Below are 17,146 nucleotides of genomic sequence, written 5' to 3'. Positions count from 1 at the left end.
GGAGAAGATTGCCTGGTGCTCCTCAACGTGCTGCTGCGCCGGGACTCGGGCATCAGCCCTGCAGCCCATCCACGGGAGCGGAGCCAGAAGGTAGCTTGGAAAATGCAAGGGAACGATTTCTACGCAGATACGGCGAAGAAGGGAAAGCAGAAAGATTTGCCAAGGGAAATGGTCTTGTTATGCACGGCGTGTTTTCTTTATGTATTTGTTTATCCCCTCCCCTCGTTCAGGATGCGTAATTGGGTTTTGAAGATTTGAACCCGTCTGGTTTATCTCGGGGTGTGTCGTTGCTGCAGGCTCTTATCAGGTGTGTCGCGGTGAGCGAAACCATTCAAACAAAACCCTTTCACGTAAGTTTGTGCACGGTACGCTGGGTTCGTGTGTTTAGCCAGGGTTTGGTGTCTGCACTGGGGTGCAATAGGTCCACAATTAATGCGACTACAGGAAAACTGATTTTGTTTTCGGTCTTTAATAAATTATTTTGGGGGATGGAAATCCTAGGGTGGTTTAGTACAGATGAATGGAGGTTAGAAACATTAGTGAGGATGTATGGAAGCACAGGCACCAAAATTAAGGCGACTGCATATTAGAATCATAGACTCATAGAATCACTTAGGTTGGTAAAGACCTTTAAGATCATCAAGTCCAACCGTAAAATCAGTTGCCTTGGTTAGAAGCATAGGAAAGCTTTACCTTTTGAAAACTGCCGGCTTGTTCAGTTGTCAGGGAAGCAACCGGATGCTCTCTTTGCTCTTGATTACTCGTTTAGGTTTGACGTGCTTTTTGCTGGGATGAAAGGAGAAACATCAACAGGCAAAACTGCAAGAACTACCGACGTTTGTTGCTGTCATGCCTGCGTGGTGGTACTGCCAGTAAGGTAAATAGGCAGGTAGAGTAAATAGGCTGGATTTTTTAAATTCTTTTTTACAAGAAAGGAGATAACGATTGGATTCTGTCCCGTTTTCAGACTAGGAATTGTTTGCCAGACTTGAATTACAGGAATTGCCGTAGCAAGGCAGATCAGCGCCTTGTGCCATTAACTCAGAGCTGGCAGGGGCCAGGGCAGCTTCGCACGCCGGGTCCGCACGTTGTGCTCCCATCAGAAACAATTAAAGAAACTGTTTGTGATGGAAACAAAACCAAATTGGTCTTATGCTTTAAGGGCAAATAAAACAGTGAAGACTAACTTTATTGAACTTGTTTTTTAAATCTTGCTGTATTCCCTTCTTAACCGTAGAAACTGTTCAAACTGATGGTGCAGCCAGCTCGTATTCTGCATTTTCCTTTTTTCAACTGATTTGGTATGGAGAGTCTTTGGACAAAACCTTTTCGTATAGCTTTGACTTAGTTGCAATCCAAAACTGATCTGCTGGTGACAGATTTAAATTAATTATCACCAAAGGGTGGAGAGAAGAGTTTTTAAAGCTGCTGCTGTGACAAGGTATTCGGTGTTTGGAGGGGCTTGGGAATTACTGGGCGCTAAGGCGCTGATGCTGGCCCCTGCCAGTATCCATATTACTACTTAGGGAGGGAGAGATGAGTTTGCTTTCATTGCTAAACTATTTAGTGGAGGTTCTGCTTAAAGATGTAGGGGAAAAAAGCCACCACCCAGCCCCTTGTGCTTGAGGGGAGCTGCACAAGAGCAGAAGGAAGCTGGCTGCTGGTTTTTTTGCTTCGTGCCTTGCTAATTCCTTTGGCCCCGCAGCTGGGGCAGCTCAATTTTGCCCCCTGCTCTTGCTGCTTATGGAGCATCCCCCGATTCCCGTGTGCCCCTGCCCTTTTGCTATTTTCATCCTTTCACCTTCATTTTCCCTTTCCTGCAATAACTCGTTTTTATCGCTGCTTCCTTTGCCTTGGGTTGAGTTTAGGGTGCTCGCTGCGCCTGCTTGTAAACAGGGTTTGTGGCTTTGATCATCGATCCTCCAGGTACAGGATTTTGTAATATTTCCAGCCCGGGAGGTCTGCGGGACATGACTTGTCCCCGTGCTGCAGCCGGGCAGCTTCTGGGTGCTGCTGTAAAAACCATCTCTTGGTATTTATAAGGTCGAAGCAGCAAAGAAATGCAAAAGTGCAGGACCGCTGAGGTCGAAGGCATTAAAAACATTTCACCTGGGCTGGTTTGGTATTTAAGCACCGTTATTCTCTGAAAATTGATTATTTTCACTTCATGCTGTACAGAGTGTATTGTATTTGCTCTCACCTGTGGCGCAGTGAGTGTTACCATATGGTTTGCCCAAAGTTGATTTTTTTAAACGCTTTTAGTGGTAGGTTAGCACATGGTGCTCTTCTGCTGTATGTTTTTTAGCCAGGCAAAGTGCCAGCACGTCTGTTGGAGGAAAAAATCCTGGCTGGATCCTGGAGAATAAACTGAGCTCGCATTCCCTCTGAACGGAGAGAGCTCAAGTCCCGCAGGTAGGATTTTTCATCGTAATGATCCCATTTGGCAGCTAAATTAGTGACCGTTTTTGGTAGGAAAATTGAATGACTTCAGGAGCATCCCCTGGTACCCATAAGGAGGAGGGAGGTGCGGTGCAACACCAGACCCACCCCCAGCCCACGGAGCTGGAACTGAGCATCGCTGGCAGCTCCGCAACACCGTCCTCTGCACAGGGACACCGACCACGGCCCTGCAGATGTTCGGGGCTCAGGCTGCAGGACACCTGTAGGATATCTAAAAAAATCCACGTTTTGGTAAGAGACCCTGAAGGTCTACCTTGATAGTTACCTCCACTAGGTAGACCTACTCACGTATGGCTATTTAACTGAATCTCAAAAAGGAGAAGCTGTCACTTTGCAGTTTATTTGTTCCTCCGTTATCGTTGTTCATTCAATTGGTAAGATTTAGGTTTTTTTTTTCTTTTGGGGCAGGGATCATCAGGAATACTCTATGATACATCCCCATTCCCAGCGAGCATCCCGACCTCTGTTGCAATTCAGGTGGAGATTGGAAGGGGTAAAGTGAGGCGGCTCTGGTTTTTGTGAGGATGTCTTGTTTCTTCACGTTAGGTTTGATAAAGCAAAGTGCAGGGGGTTTGAGTCTCCTGCTCTTTATTTGTCTTATATGCACCTTGGTGTTTGCACCGTGGTGGTTTATTTTTCTAGCAGCCTCCCTCTGCCCCCATCTGTAAATCGACCTATTTCATGCATCACGGATGAGGTTAGGATGCGATGTTTAGGAAGCAGAGTTATTTTTTGAGCGTAGCGTTATAGCTTAAAAAAGAAACCAGCATTTCAGACGAAGCAAATCCCAGCAGGTCTCCTCGCCCCTTCTCCTCTGTTATTTAGGCTTGTGTTGGGTCGACGTGCAGCCGTACCAGCCGCAGCGGGATGCCGGCGGAGCACCGGCCTTTTCAGATGCAGCAGCTCACTTGCAGCGCTGTCCCAGAGGATTGTGGCAGATTGCAAACACGCTCAGCACAATCATACCATCCCAATTAGCATAATGACGCTGCCTAATTTATGCACAAATTGCCCTAATTTATGTGTGTCAATACACATGATTAAACCAAGCACGGGTGGAACGGGGTTCGGTCTTAACCCAACTGGGGAAGCGTAAAGCCGCATCCACCCCAAAATGTGTGAAAGGTCCAAAATTTCTTCTCCATGTTACTAAAATACGGAGCTTTGTGTAGTTTTGCTCCCGCAGCTCTGGCAGCACGAAGGGCTGTGGGGCAGGACTAAACTCGTGGCAGGAGGTAAGAGAATAAAAGATTCCTGTGCTGAGATTTGCATGGATTAAAGGCAGCTTTAATTTGCCTTGATACACTTGGCTTTCAGGTGGATTACGCAGGCGGCGGGATTTGGGGCTGTCTAGCCAACTAATACCTGCCTTACTTTTATTTTAATTATTTTAATAAGAGATGGAGGAGTCCTATAACTGTAGGCCACCTTTGCCAACCCCGGATCTTGAACATTTTTGTGCGTAACGTTTTATACGATTAACGTTCTCGATTAATAAACCAGCTGTCGTCATCTGAAGTCCCACCTAGTGCGGCCATTCCCAAAGCGCTTTCTCAGCAGGATTCTTCCAAAAGAGACCTCATAGTTTATGAGCTTCTATTCCTCGTTTTTATAAAATAAATGGTGTTGCGCCATAAAATAGTTCCATAGCGAGCAGGATGATCCAGTGCAGAAATGTGCAGCTTGAGTCAAGTTCTCGTTTTGGATGCCTGCTGGTCCACCACATCCACCAAAGTACTCATCCCCATGACTTTAAGTATGCCTGTTTGCTACGGAGAGCGGCACAGCCTGGCTGCGGAGGTTTGGCAGCTTTAACGTAGTGGGTAAAACAGGGTACCAGGCTGTAAATCGGGTTTGGGCTCTCCCACCAGTGTGATCACTGACCTTCTGCTTGAGCTATTCTGGGAGAGAAGAAACACCAAGGAATGGAACCTTTCTCATGGTCCCATCCGTCTTTTTGTAGGTAGTGTTTGCAGATGTAATTGCTTTTTCAGGGAGGGAACGACCTACAGTTCTTTATAACTCATGATGGGGCCCTGACCTCAGCTGAGGTGTCTGGACACCGCTGAATTACTAGGAGCTGTTCACTCCCAACCATGTAACTCACCATCCATAGCGTTGTCCTCTTTGATGATGGGAAGCCACCAGTCGAGCTGCCGTTTTGGGGCTCCCAAGCTCTACGAGATAAGCTGCCTCTGTTACTTGTTGAGGTATAAGCGTGGTTGAACTCTCTCTTGGCATTAACTTGTGCTCTGCCAGTCGATGGATCGTCCCTTGGACCAGTCCATCTCCAGGGGATGGAGCCTGCAGGTGAGCTTGCAAACAGGCAGCTCTTAATCTTCCATTTCTTGTTTTAAATAAAAACACAAACACAACAAATTCACCTGAATTCTTACCTGCTTTGTCTTGTGAATCTGAAATACGAGAACACAAGGTAGACCTTCTCCTTCACCTCGCTTGCAAGGTTTGCAAAGGAGTCTTTAATCTTTTGGCACAGCACCATGCTGGAAGACACTTGGCTGCTGAGTCCCACTTTCATAACTGAAGCTCTTTCTGAAGCAGCTTTATGTTACAGCATTGTCCAGAAACTCTTGGATCAGGTCAGTGTTGGGTTTCCCAATGCTGCTGAACTTAGAAAACTGAATTTTGGCTGTAGAGAATGGAAGCTCCTTCCTATAGCCAGCGTGCCTTCCTTACTGTTGATCTGCTGTAACAGCGTATACATCTACCTGGTTAAATTGCTTTCATCCAAACATATACAACTAACATATACCAATAATAATTACAAATAGTAATCATACTGTTCCCGAGGCCGGTGGGTTGCAGCCATGGCTTACCGCAGTCAGCTGACTGCACCGGATCCTCAGGATACCGTGTTTTTGGAGGATTATCTGGCAAGCGGATTACATTGCTGGCGCGTTGGGGCACGGTGGGGTCGGGGCACGGCAGATGAGTGGAAAGGCTTGTGTGTGGCTGGGGCTGAATAAGCCGAATGTGGGACACAGCACCTTTCAGTTCTGTGGTACGTTTGCTCTTTGGCAATCGTGTTTCCTCTACGCGCAGGCCATATGACTAATTTCTAAGAACAGATGTGTATGTAAGATATTCTTGTAAGTATTTCTAACATGAGATGTTTCTACTCTTACACACTCGAGCGACTTGAGTGCATGCCTGCACCGTGCTCCTTACCTGTCAAAAGGAACGAGGTTTATGACTCACTGCAAGTCATGCATCATGAATTACTCTCTTCTTCTGGTGCTGATCTGTTTTTACAGCCATCTGAAGACGCAGCCTGCTCTAAAACCCATCCAAACGTGTTGCATTGACTTTTATAAGCTCTTTTGTTTCCATTCTGCCTTTGCATTTGCTTTTTTTCATTCCCTTCCAGTGTACATTTTTACCTTCAGCAAGGTGTTGGCCTCATCCTGGAAGGAGCGGTGAGGGCACACCGCGTGCGTCTTGCTCCAAGCTTTGTAAAAACTCCGCTTCATTGCTGATTCCCTTTTAACTCTCAGATGATGCTAATAACGTTCCATCAAGGCTTCCTAAAGCTGGAGGTGAATGCAAAGTCTTCCAACTTTTCTTGCACTTCTCAGCACTGACCGAGGCTGCGTTTTGAGTCTGGCAGCTTCGTGAATGAAGGAATAAATTGACCATGAAAATATTGACAGCACAGTTGCTTACACCAACTTCCTGATTTGGTCCCGTAAAATTTACCCCATTGTTTTAAATGCGTATTAGCTAATTGAAGGACGAAGGGACCTCGTTCCCCTTGCACAGGGAGGAGAGGCTGAGGGCTGGACTGCATTTCTGCCCCGGGACAGCAGCATTCCTGGGAGGTGTGGGGAAGCGCTGGATCGTAAGGAAGGAAATGCAGGTGGTGCGGCGGACCGGTGAGTTCGGCACCTCTGTGGTTGCTCACTTTGAGCCAGAGACAAGAGAAAGCAGATGCCTCAGCCGTCCTCCGGTTGCCTTAAAAAAGAAATATCGGGAAAGTAACCCAGCTCTCCTCCTCCCTGCCAGCTCCAATGTCTTTTTAATCTGCTGTGTCTCAACTTCTCTTAAAATGGAAGTTGCTGGTTGCTGGTGGTCTGCTCAGGTTAAGCAGCGATCCTGGCAGATTTCAGAGCAGACGAGATCTCCAGGTCTCGTTGCTTTGAAGCTCCTGGTTCTATCACACTCAACTAAATCAGATTTTTTCTTCTCTGTGGAGGTAAAAATCAGCCTTGTGCGCCCATCTGATTGAAGTGCTGAGACTTGTCTAATTGAACAAGTGCTCGAGTCAACACTTGAGTAGGATGAAAAGCAATGAGGAGATCACCCAGGGATTATGTCTGAGCTCCGCAGCTACTTGGCACCGACAGAGCAGATGGCTGGGTCGCATCCTGCCCAAGGCTGGGGAGAAAAGACGTCGGTAGGAAAAAAATATTAATTTGGTTAAATATATTCAACTCTAAATCTAGAACTGCCTCAGGTCTCTAATTTTGTACTTTATAGCATCAGCCCAGAAGATGGGATTAGTGAAAGGAGGGGTTGGTTCTGCAAACTCCTGCAAGGAGCCCGCTGCTGCCTCAAGGCCAATGTAGGTAAAAAAATATTTTGGGGTGGAGAACAGAGATGGAGAGACTGGGAGCGAGTTGGTTTATCAGGTAAAAGTGGGGATCAGCCGGGAACAGTCTCGACTTCGCGAGTGAACTGTGAGCTCCTGCAGTGTGGCTTTGCTGATGGAGCGAGGAACCCACGTCCGAGAACTGGTGGGGAGGGAGCTGGTTTGTGCAGAGGTGTGGGAACATCACAACCGTCACGGCAGGTCACCTGAGCCGCAGGGACAAGCTTCAGCCTGTTCCCTGTAGCGTTGCACTTGACCCTACAGCCGAAGTCTGTATCTAGAGAGGTTTGGGCTTGGGGAAGTTCGCTGGTGGCTCACTGGTACGTGGCCATCAGAAGTCCTGGTGACTGCCGTGTGGCTTTCTGACTTCTTTCCTTGGGATGGGAATAAATGAACACACACAGAACCGCTTTTTCAAATGCCCCAACTGCTTGTGTCTGGGTAAATACTCACTCTTAGGAGCTCAAGGCAAATACGATGCCTTCACTACGATAAAAATTATCTACTACTTGTAGCTGTGGACCCTCCTAAACTTTACTTTACTTTACTTTACCCCAAACAGCAGTGCACGTACCAAGCAAAGCTGTGGATGTCAGAGTCTCCTTCTCATTTGTAACTGCTGCTGCTGACCTGTAATCACCTGCTGCTGCCTCTGCCCAAAAGCACTTTAACCCTGGAAACTCCCACGATTTTGCCTTCCATATTTAAAAGTTATTTTCATTTTTTCAAGTGTGTCTCTAGCTTGAGCAATAATGAAAAGCTGCATTTTGCATATAGGTAAAATGAACTGGAATCACCTTGCTGGTGGCAGTAAAAATACTGTTTTCCAAAGATGTTGGTGAATTTTAACTCTGGTTTTAAAAGCTTGTCTTTTGGTTTGTTTACAGGGGGCACCACTGGAAGAACCTTTATGGGCTCCTAATGACATGCAGGTGGATGATTTACTTATGATAATTAAGGTAGGAAGAAGCGTTGTTAATTTTGGCATCTTGGCATCTGTCCTCTCCTTGAAATAAAATTGCGCTCGCTGGTGGCCGGCCAGTCATCGCTCTATTTTAGGGTTCAGTACACAGCGATGGCCGTATGGAGCAGCACATGGCCAAGGCATTAACTTGTTGTGTTAAGGTATCCCTTTAAACACAGGGGGAAGGGAAATCTTATTTAAGAACTACCTGGGAACGTAACTAAGTGGAAAAAATCCGACTTCCTCCCCCAAAGGATAATAAGGTCTCTGTTGGTGCGGAGTTGGAAGGGGCATGACTCTTATTTGAGAGCACTCAGCACAGGGATTTTTTTGTTCTGCTGAAACGTAGTGGTTGAGTTGGAATTCAGGTTCTAACTTGCCTTCTCAAAAAAAAACCCTAAAAATATATTTTATTAGTTTATTTTCATCATCTTGAGCTTCTGTGGAAAACTGGTCTATCTCCAAATGTGGCAAGAGAGTACTCAATTATTGATTAATGAAATGGAGGAAAATCCCTGATTTTAAATAGGGATTTAAAATCCAAATAGTTGGACAGATTGGACAAATTCAGAAAAGAAAATACAAATGTGTGCGGAGTTACATATATTTATAAGTAGTTTTCGTGATACTTCAATACCTGGATTCTTGTCCTACTGGGTCATTCCTGCCATGGCTGTTGTCCTCAGAAGCATCATCCGGGTGGTGCCATGGTCACTGCTGGTCTCTGCCTCCTCTTGCAGTAGGAAAGAAGGTCTTCACCGTACTCACCGTCTAGACTCCTAAATGTGAGTCGACCTTTCCCCTTGCAGTCAAAAAAACTCAAAAAGCCGTCTTGACTTTACTCAGGCAAGAGGACCCTATGCATTTCCAGGCTTTGCTCTACACCCTCATAACATTTCAATTTATGAGCCTGAAAAGGTAGTAGAGCTGTCTCTGAGTTCCCACCGAAGTATCAAACCTCTGCAATCTGCAAATACCCAAAATATAGCAAAGTTGGATGCTCTGCTTTGGAGGCCAGTGAGATGTTTGGTGAGACCAACATCACGGGCGGGATTTTGTTCTTGCATTTATTCGGACTGTAAACGTGTAGGAAAGTATCGTGGGTGAACGTGGGGTGTGTTATGTCTGTCGTACTTTAACACAGGCTTTGCTTTATATTGCATTTGGGGTTTATGCTTCTTATTAGCACGGGTGGAATTAGTGGTTTGGTTGGTGTTTAGTGTCGGTGGATAGTTTACTGGCTGAGTCGTTGGAGGGAGAGGGGGAAATTCAAGCTGTAACTAGAGCAAATTCTTTTAATACAGGTTTACAGTTCTCAAATGTATTTGTACTTTTTTTGTTTGGCTTGCGATAAGATGCACTACTGTGGAATTTGCTCGGAGCAGGGATTTGCATGAATTATTGTTTGTTACAAAATGAACATCTGTGCAAGCCTTCTCCCCGTGCTTCTCGGTACCAGAGCACCCATTAGAAGAAGGATTTGTGTGCCTGGATGCAGCGGTCAGCAAAAGCTAAGTGCTTGGGGGAAGGAAAGATGGAGTAATAGAAACAAAGCTGCTGAAGTCAAGGGGAAAACTCCTTCTAGGCTGTGCGACGGCGTCTGGATGTGTGTGTTTATTTTATGTGCTGACTTCTTTCCTTCTCATCCCAGGTTTTTTAAAAAGCAACATCCTCCTGTTAGGAAAAACTTGGGACAATTATGCTTGGCCTCTTGCAGAGTTCAGTTTTGTATTTAGGAATTATAATGCCATCAATCGCAGGAGCTGCTGATAGAAATAGTGTGGCCCAAAAATATGTAGAAGATGGGAGTAAACAATCATTATGGATGGTCTCTTGATTCTGCACTTAAAGCATTTAATTTGAAGGGTTTTATGTTCTCGTAGAGAGATCTTTCTGTAAATCGCTAATTAAGCAAATTAGCTACAGTGTCATCAGTCTGTCTACAAAAAGCAAGAAGCTGACATTCTGAAGAAACCTTCAAGCTGCAGACTCAAATTATCCAATATTTAAAATTACGATGTCTCATAGGAATAGGAAGAGCGATGAAAGAATCACTTGAAGTTTGGGTGACTTAAAACCAGGTTTCATGTAGAAAGGCAGGCTTTTTATTTTACTCAAAATTCTACATGGATGCTAAATCTGTCATCTTCACTTAAAATTTGACTACACCTCATGGCATTAAATAATTTGCTTGTAATCCTTTATTTTCTTTTTGTAGACAGTAGAAAAGATAAGGTAAACATGTCGGGATGTTAATCTAAAATACTTTGTGTAATGTACTTATTTTCTCAAAAATTGGCTTTGATAGGGGAAAACAAGGAGGAGAATTTCTTCGTTTACTGAAATAAATCCCCATGACACAGAGCACCAGGTGTAGGTGTTAGCGATGAGACTGGTGGGGTATTAGTGGTCCCATCATTCGTGGGAATGGTCCTGGGTTGGGAAGAGCACCGGCGTGTGTTGAAAGCAATAGGAGAGAGGTGTATAATGAGATCGAGACACGGCGCGGTGTTGAGACATCTGTATTTGAATATGCAAAACATTGCCAGATACGCTGATTGATAATCGCCACTGATGCAGATACCGTTCAGGCTGTGTGTGTGTCCTGGCACCAGTGGGTTTTTTGAGCGTGTTACGGTTGTGCATATGGTCGGAGGTAAGTACAGGCTTACAGCGAGCTACTCAAAAGGGCAGGGAACCATCCAGGCGTGGAGGTGACAGTCATATCGATACCGGTGCAGTGCTGAGCTGAGTGCCGTGTTTTGTTGAGAGGGTGAGTACTAAAACCACTTACCTTGTTTCAACAAAGTCCATCCAAAGCCATTCGCTACCTTCGGACCATCCGTATCCTTCCCTGTGCCTTTTCCAGCTGCGTTGCCAACATCTTTTGGGAGGTGGGAGCCAAGCCGACGTGCCCTGTGGATTTGCAGAAGAGCTTGACGTGTGTGGTTTTCTTCTCGCCGGTTCCAGCAGTGCCGATTGCCGAGCTGATGTTTTCAGCGCTACCCACAATAACTGAAAGATCTTTCCTGCCAGATAGGAGTCGGTAATTGTGGTTGGCTCGTTCCTCTGGTATGCGTTCCCATATTAACTCGAAATTTAATTTGTTGTCGGAGTGCTGCTGCTGCTGCGCACCTCCGTCTCGTCCAGCCCGGGCAAGGGAGGCTGCATAGAGGCGTCAGCTGCCACAGCGGTCGGATCTTGCACCCTCTCTCTTGAGGGTTGTTCTTCAGAACTGGTGCCATGCACTGGTGCCATAGCTTGATCTTCTCACTGAGTACACACAGTTGTGAGCAAACTGCAGGAGAAGCAAAGAGGAGGTGATGGGTTGGGACCCATCGCAGTTCTGCAGTTCACCCTGGTGGCTTTTGCATTGGATGGTGACCAAGCCAAGAAGTGCTTTTACTCCCACTTGGAAGATTTGCTCCTTTAGTTTCGGTCAAAGCTGCAGTCCTTCTCAAAGTTTTAAAGATCGCTGTCAGATTTTGGCATTTGTTGATGTGCAGGCTGAGCCTTGGAGGGCTTTTTGGAAAGGCAGAGGTTTACCTGAGACCAGAAATCACAAATTACTGATGCTACTAAGTCCATAGGTACTTCTCCCCACCTCTTTCCTATGAAGCTTCAAACTTCTATACTGAATTTGATGGCACCGATGTGAGCTAACCTCCTGGCCTGCTGCATGCTAAAAATACCCCAGGATTCGTGTGAACTGTTTCACAAACCATCACTACTAAACACACACCTCCAGCGTGCGCTGTTGAAGCTGGCTGCGGGCTGGGGACGTGAAGGAGACAACTGCTTACAGAAACCACATCGGGCAGCGTGCTGGGACCTGCAACCCGCACTTGGAGGTGCTGTGTATAAATAAACACATCCACCCTCCGTCTTATTTCTGACAACTGCCTCCCTGAATAGTATTTTTTTTTTTTTTGGTAACTTGTTCTGCAAGCAGGTTTCCTCTTGCAGGTGTTTAGGAAAACCTCATTTTTATGTTAATTTGGCGTCAGTGCACAGACATCGATTGCTCTTGCATCCTTCTGAGATGTGTGATTTTTATTGAAATTCGGTCCTGAAAAACTGATACCAGCAACTGATGTACCTGTCACCCGAGTCAGCCAGGAAACTGCACCAAATTGATGGTTGCCTCAAAAATACGTTGCCAGCCCTTGTTCTGCAGGGTGTGGCGACCACAGCTTCAGCTTTCAGGAGGGTTGCAGCTGTGGTCTGCAGCCTGGGTTCAGGTTTTCAGTGGTGTTTGCTTGCTAAGTTTTGAGGGCTTCCTCAACATCACGTCTCCACTGAGATCAAGCAGTGCTAATTACAGCTAAACACACGGTTACTGTTAATACTGGTGGACCTGAATCTATAGGAACAATTTTTTTCATGTTGATGGCTTCAAACACATCTCTGCTTCGATTATATTTGGTCCCATGAAAGGATTGAGTTGATTCACATCTCCTTTAAAGGAATAGATCCTCCAAATTGGGCAGATAACATATTAGGCGATTTAAATTATTATTTTTACAGCTCAAAATGGATCTTTCTCTGAGCAAGTAATGCTTAGTCCTCCAGCCAAACCTGCCTTGCTCTGGTGGATTAGTATTGTGTAACAGATGTGAAGGTGAGTTCCTCGCCTCTGGAGAGTTTATCTACTCCTGGTCAGAACAATCAGAGGAGATGACAAGTCGAGGAAGTGAAGACGCGGAAGGGACAACGTTTGGGCTCCTTCGTCGTCTCTAGGAGCCGGGAGGTGCCTCTGAAGGGTGGAGTGGTGCGGGGTCACCTTTGTTTTTAATCGGTGGTGCCCGTTCCTGCTTTTTCAGGGCATTCTTTATGCTGTTGTCAGCTTTTCATTCCCCATCCTGGCCATTTCGGGAGAGTGTGTTAACAGAGAAGATCCCTGCTATCTGATGGTGGGAGGCAAACAAAGAAGAAGAGCAGATGAAAGGTCTTCTGCACCCCCAACTCTGGGTGGCAGTGGCCTCCCTGTAGCACAGGAGGCTTCCATCGGTGGCCACTGCAGAGGTTATTCAAAACCTCGGCTAGAGCTGATGGCAGAAATGCTTGTTAAGTAAGACGAGGAGGGGGAATTTAATCAGCCATGCTTTGTGTTTGTTGGTAAAGGCACGAGTGCAACGGCTTTAGTGACAGATTTGGGGTGCCTTTCTCACCATTTTTTCACAGTACCAAATATAGAGGACACTGCAGCTGGAGGGGCCGGAGGAGAACATCTGGTTCCAGCTGATATAAACCAAAAGCCATGAAATTATGGAATTGCACCGAATAGGTTTCTTGCCCCAAGACCTTACTAAGTGCTATAAACCACATCCACGTTTCTGGAATACATTCGGTCAGCCGGAGGCAGGTCAGCGATGTGGTTAGGCAGGTCAGCGGTTACTAACAGCGCTAACTTCTCATCTCTCCTTTTCCAGAACTCAATTCTTGTGAAGTGTTTTGTAGTCCAAATCCCTGAAGTTCCCCACTGAAAGCTAAAACAAATATATCAATCCTATCAGGTCTTTCCAAGAGCAGAGCATGGAAATCCCCTGTCCTCGGGCTGGCACCGTCACCGGTATTTTCCTCTTTCCCTTGACCGGTGACTTTTCCTTTAATATTGCTGTCTAAATCTTCTGTGGCTTATGCAGTGATTAAATAGAAGAAAAAAAATTATATATGCTACGGGAATTTGGCAAGCGACACGTGGACCTCTCGCAGTTCCAGTCGGTGGTTGGACGGATTTGTCATACTTATATTATACGTGTGTATGATGTACTTGTGGTGAGGAACCGCTGGTGCTCGGTCAGGGACCTGTTCCCTTTTCACACGGAGTCATTCTGAGGGCAATCAGATATTTGGGGGTTTTTTTTGGTGTGTGGATATACATGGGGGGATAAGGCAGGCTGGAATACTTAAGTATTCTCTAGGAGAGCAGAGCATTTACAAGTGCTGTGATGCTTCACCCCTGATGGTTTTAGTAGGTGCATTTTATGAGAAGTAATATCTGGTAGCAGGTAAACTGCTGCAGTTGGGGAGAGGCAGACAAGCTTTTGATGCGTAAATCCTCCAGTTCTGAGACAAAATGCGTTATCGGTCTTAAAAGCTCAGCCACTTGCTCTGAGCTTCATCCAAATATAATAACACTTCGAGTGAGAGAGCGGACAGTTGGTACCTGCGGAGCCGAGGGATGTGCTTGCTGGGGAAGGAGGTAAATTGTTTCTTGTGGAATGTGGAGGGATTATCTGGAGACCAAGGAGGACAGTTTTAGAGGGAACCTAGCTTTTGGTTGACCGTTGCTCAGTGAGAGGGAATTTAATTCCCAGACTTGCTTTTTGAATGCGTTTTGTAGATATCCATCAAGGTTGATGTGTTTTGCAAGACATATTCCCTTTCTCGCCTGTCCTCTCTGTTACCCAGGTGCTTCTGCCCAGTCTATGAGTTGGCTCTGGTGTAGTGCAGGAGGAGGGTGGTACCGGGTGAAGCGTACGATATTTGGGGAAACGAATACTGTAATCCATAGGGGTTTCCTGCTGCAGAGAGCATTTGTGGGGATGGGGGCTGTGCGTGAGCAAACGTTGCAGCTGGCCGGGTTCTGCTTCTATTTGATGTGGTGCATGTGCCTTGATGAGCAATTCAGCAAGGTTGAGGAGCACTTTGAAGAGCTGGAGGGAGGGAGAAAGCTCTTTAAAGTAAAATACTTCAAATATAGATGGAGTTTATACTACAATAATGCTGCGTTTTACTTCTGCATGGCTCTTTCCTTTCCCCACTGCAAGGTGCCGTGCTGTACAGCGGCTGGCTTGACTGCACCTCGCTCAGCAGATGTTCTTGGCAACCTCAGGTCTTACCTTGGGCTGAGCTTTGAGGAAGTATAAGGTCAAACTGCTGTAGTTCTAGAGGAAGTTTGTAGGTTATAAATTCAACTAGACCTGGTCCTTAAAGAAAAATTTAAAAAAAAAAACAAAACGTTAATGTGGACTGCTTCCAGTCTTGTACAGGGGGTCGGAGAAGTCAACAAGATCGTGTGAACAAGACCTCGCTGCTAAGGAAACCAGTGCCTTAGTTTTTACAAAAAGCTTCATTTTTGAGACAAACTAGTTTTGAGGATCAAATGCTGCTCTTCCCCCCGGGAAATGAGTGGCTGTTATGGCATCTAAACTGACATCTGAGCTTCTGAGGTATAGGTGTGACTGAGCAGGAAGGTCTCTGCAGCTGCAGTCCATTTACGTTCAGTTATCGTGTGTGATTGTGTGCAGTGTTCCTCCTTGCAGAGCAAGAAGTCGAGGGGACGTGAGAGCTCTGCAGGAGGAGAGGGAGACGACTCTAGAGATTAGGCAGCAGAAAGATGACTTGAGCAACTGTTGAAGCTGGGTTGGGTTGTTCAGGAGAGAAGTTGGTCAGGATGCACGTTGTGTTGGTGCATTTTAATCCATGTAAGAAGACTCGGAGAGGTGTGTTCAGAGGTGCGTGGGAGGAAGAAGTGATGGATGTTGAGCGGGCGCTTGCCGGGATGCCTGGCATCTCGCTTCTTTCACCCCAAAGACGTGGTATAAGTTATAGACGTGGTAGGGCAGATGGTGGGACATCTTGATCAAGAGCAGTGAGAGCTTGAAGGATCTAGAGGGAAAGAGTTACTGAGCAAAAAGCAAGTTATCTGGAAGGGCTGGAGCTCTGCCCTTGAATGCTTCCCCAAACCGGGATGTGCAAGTCAGGAACCCTGGGAATGGCTTCTGCACCCGGGGATCCTCGTGAAGGGCTGCGTCGGGAGTGGTGGCATTGCCTGGGTGTTTTCTTCTGGGTCTGCATCTTCGAATGAACGTGCAGCCTGAGCCACTCGGAGAGGACAGGGATTCTGCTTGCGTGCTCTCCTCCCATTGCTAGACCAGGTGTCCCCTTAGAGACACCAGTTACAGTCAAAAAACCATTCTGAAACTAGAGTCGCAATGGATCAGCGCCTTCAGCTGCAGAGGCACTAACCGTGCGTGTCAGGCCACCTCGCTGGCTTGTCACCACTTTTTAAAATACTGCTGTTGAAGAAAGGCAGAGCCCTGGTTCTGCAGCGCCCTGCGGGTGCTGGGGTGCAAGAAGATCTCGACACCCGTGCTGCTGGTGCTGCTCTGCCTCCTACCAGAGCTGTCAGGGGCTCAGGGCTGCTGTCTGAGAGCTCAGACACACATTATGAGTAATGAAAATTTGTTTCCCCAAGTGACCGGTCGCAGGAAATGAATTTTCTGCTTTTCAGCTGCCAGCCCAGCCCGTTGGGTTGCGGCGAGACACCCCAGCTCCCACCGCGCCCGGTTTGGCTCAGGTGCCGTCAGCAGCATTGAAGCTACCCTCAAATATTATAGTGAGGACACTAACAGGTATCCACAGACACAAAAGCAAACTGGGAAGCCCAGTATACAAGTGGTTTTGAGCCAGTTGCTCAGTGGAAGATCAGCATCGCCGGGGGATGCTGCCTCCTTTTCTTGGTGGCTGCTTCCCCAGTTACGCTGTTTCGCTTCAGAGGCAAATCTGTTAAGTCCTTTTCCTGAGCACCAGCCAGAGGCTCGATCGAAACCTATTTAATAGCTATTTCTTTATTTCTGAAGAGGCCTGAAATGTATCATTTGGGAAGATGTTTTAGTGAGATTTTGGATGGCAACCCACTTTCTCCTCTGCATTAACTGCTTTAAAACATCTACTCCCTGATTCAGTTTTGTTTGCCCTTTAATAAAAAAAGGTAATACCTGCTAGACACTAGTTTTTTTCATCCTTCAGGCAGGTGTTTAAGAGTTTTCATTGTTTTTAAAGTAGCTGTTTCTGTGCTTTTTGAATGGCTGTCAGCTTGCTGAAGACGATGATTAATCTTTATCAAGTGCTTAATTGAAAATGCTGTTCAAGTGATGGGATGCAGATTGTCACTGGGATGCTCAGGATCACCTTTGGTCCACATACTGTGCTTTGAGCATTGCTGCTTTATAGTCTAACGAAAGCAGCCCTATATTTTAAGCGTTAGCAGGGGGAGAAGCTCTTCCTCAGTGGTTTGTGTCTTGCTTGTAATGAAATGACTTTATTTCATTTTATATCAGCAATCATGATAATTTTAATAAACTTTTCTCAGTCACAGAAGGGAA

The 17,146-nt window shown here is 46.2% G+C and overlaps 1 protein-coding gene across 6 annotated transcripts in view; it reads left to right on the top strand.

Annotated features, from left to right (window-relative positions):
• The window catches only part of PTPRA (protein tyrosine phosphatase receptor type A), a 127,220-nt gene that overhangs the window by 50,704 nt on the left and 59,370 nt on the right, over positions 1-17,146 (top strand). For 4 of the 6 annotated variants that reach the window (XM_075148407.1, XM_075148412.1, XM_075148411.1 and 1 more), the window contains one exon: positions 7,957-8,028. The exons of 1 other annotated variant lie outside the window; for it this stretch is intronic. In XM_075148407.1, coding sequence (XP_075004508.1) covers positions 7,957-8,028 — 72 coding nt within the window. Of the gene's footprint in view, positions 1-7,956; positions 8,029-14,216; positions 14,239-17,146 lie in introns of those variants that run through there. One more of the 6 variants, XM_075148408.1, reaches the window with a different exon arrangement.

The sequence above is a fragment of the Calonectris borealis genome, chromosome 4 (assembly GCF_964195595.1).
Source record: "Calonectris borealis chromosome 4, bCalBor7.hap1.2, whole genome shotgun sequence".
Taxonomy (NCBI): Eukaryota; Metazoa; Chordata; class Aves; order Procellariiformes; family Procellariidae; genus Calonectris; species Calonectris borealis.
This window is presented reverse-complemented; position numbering and strand designations above follow the sequence as displayed.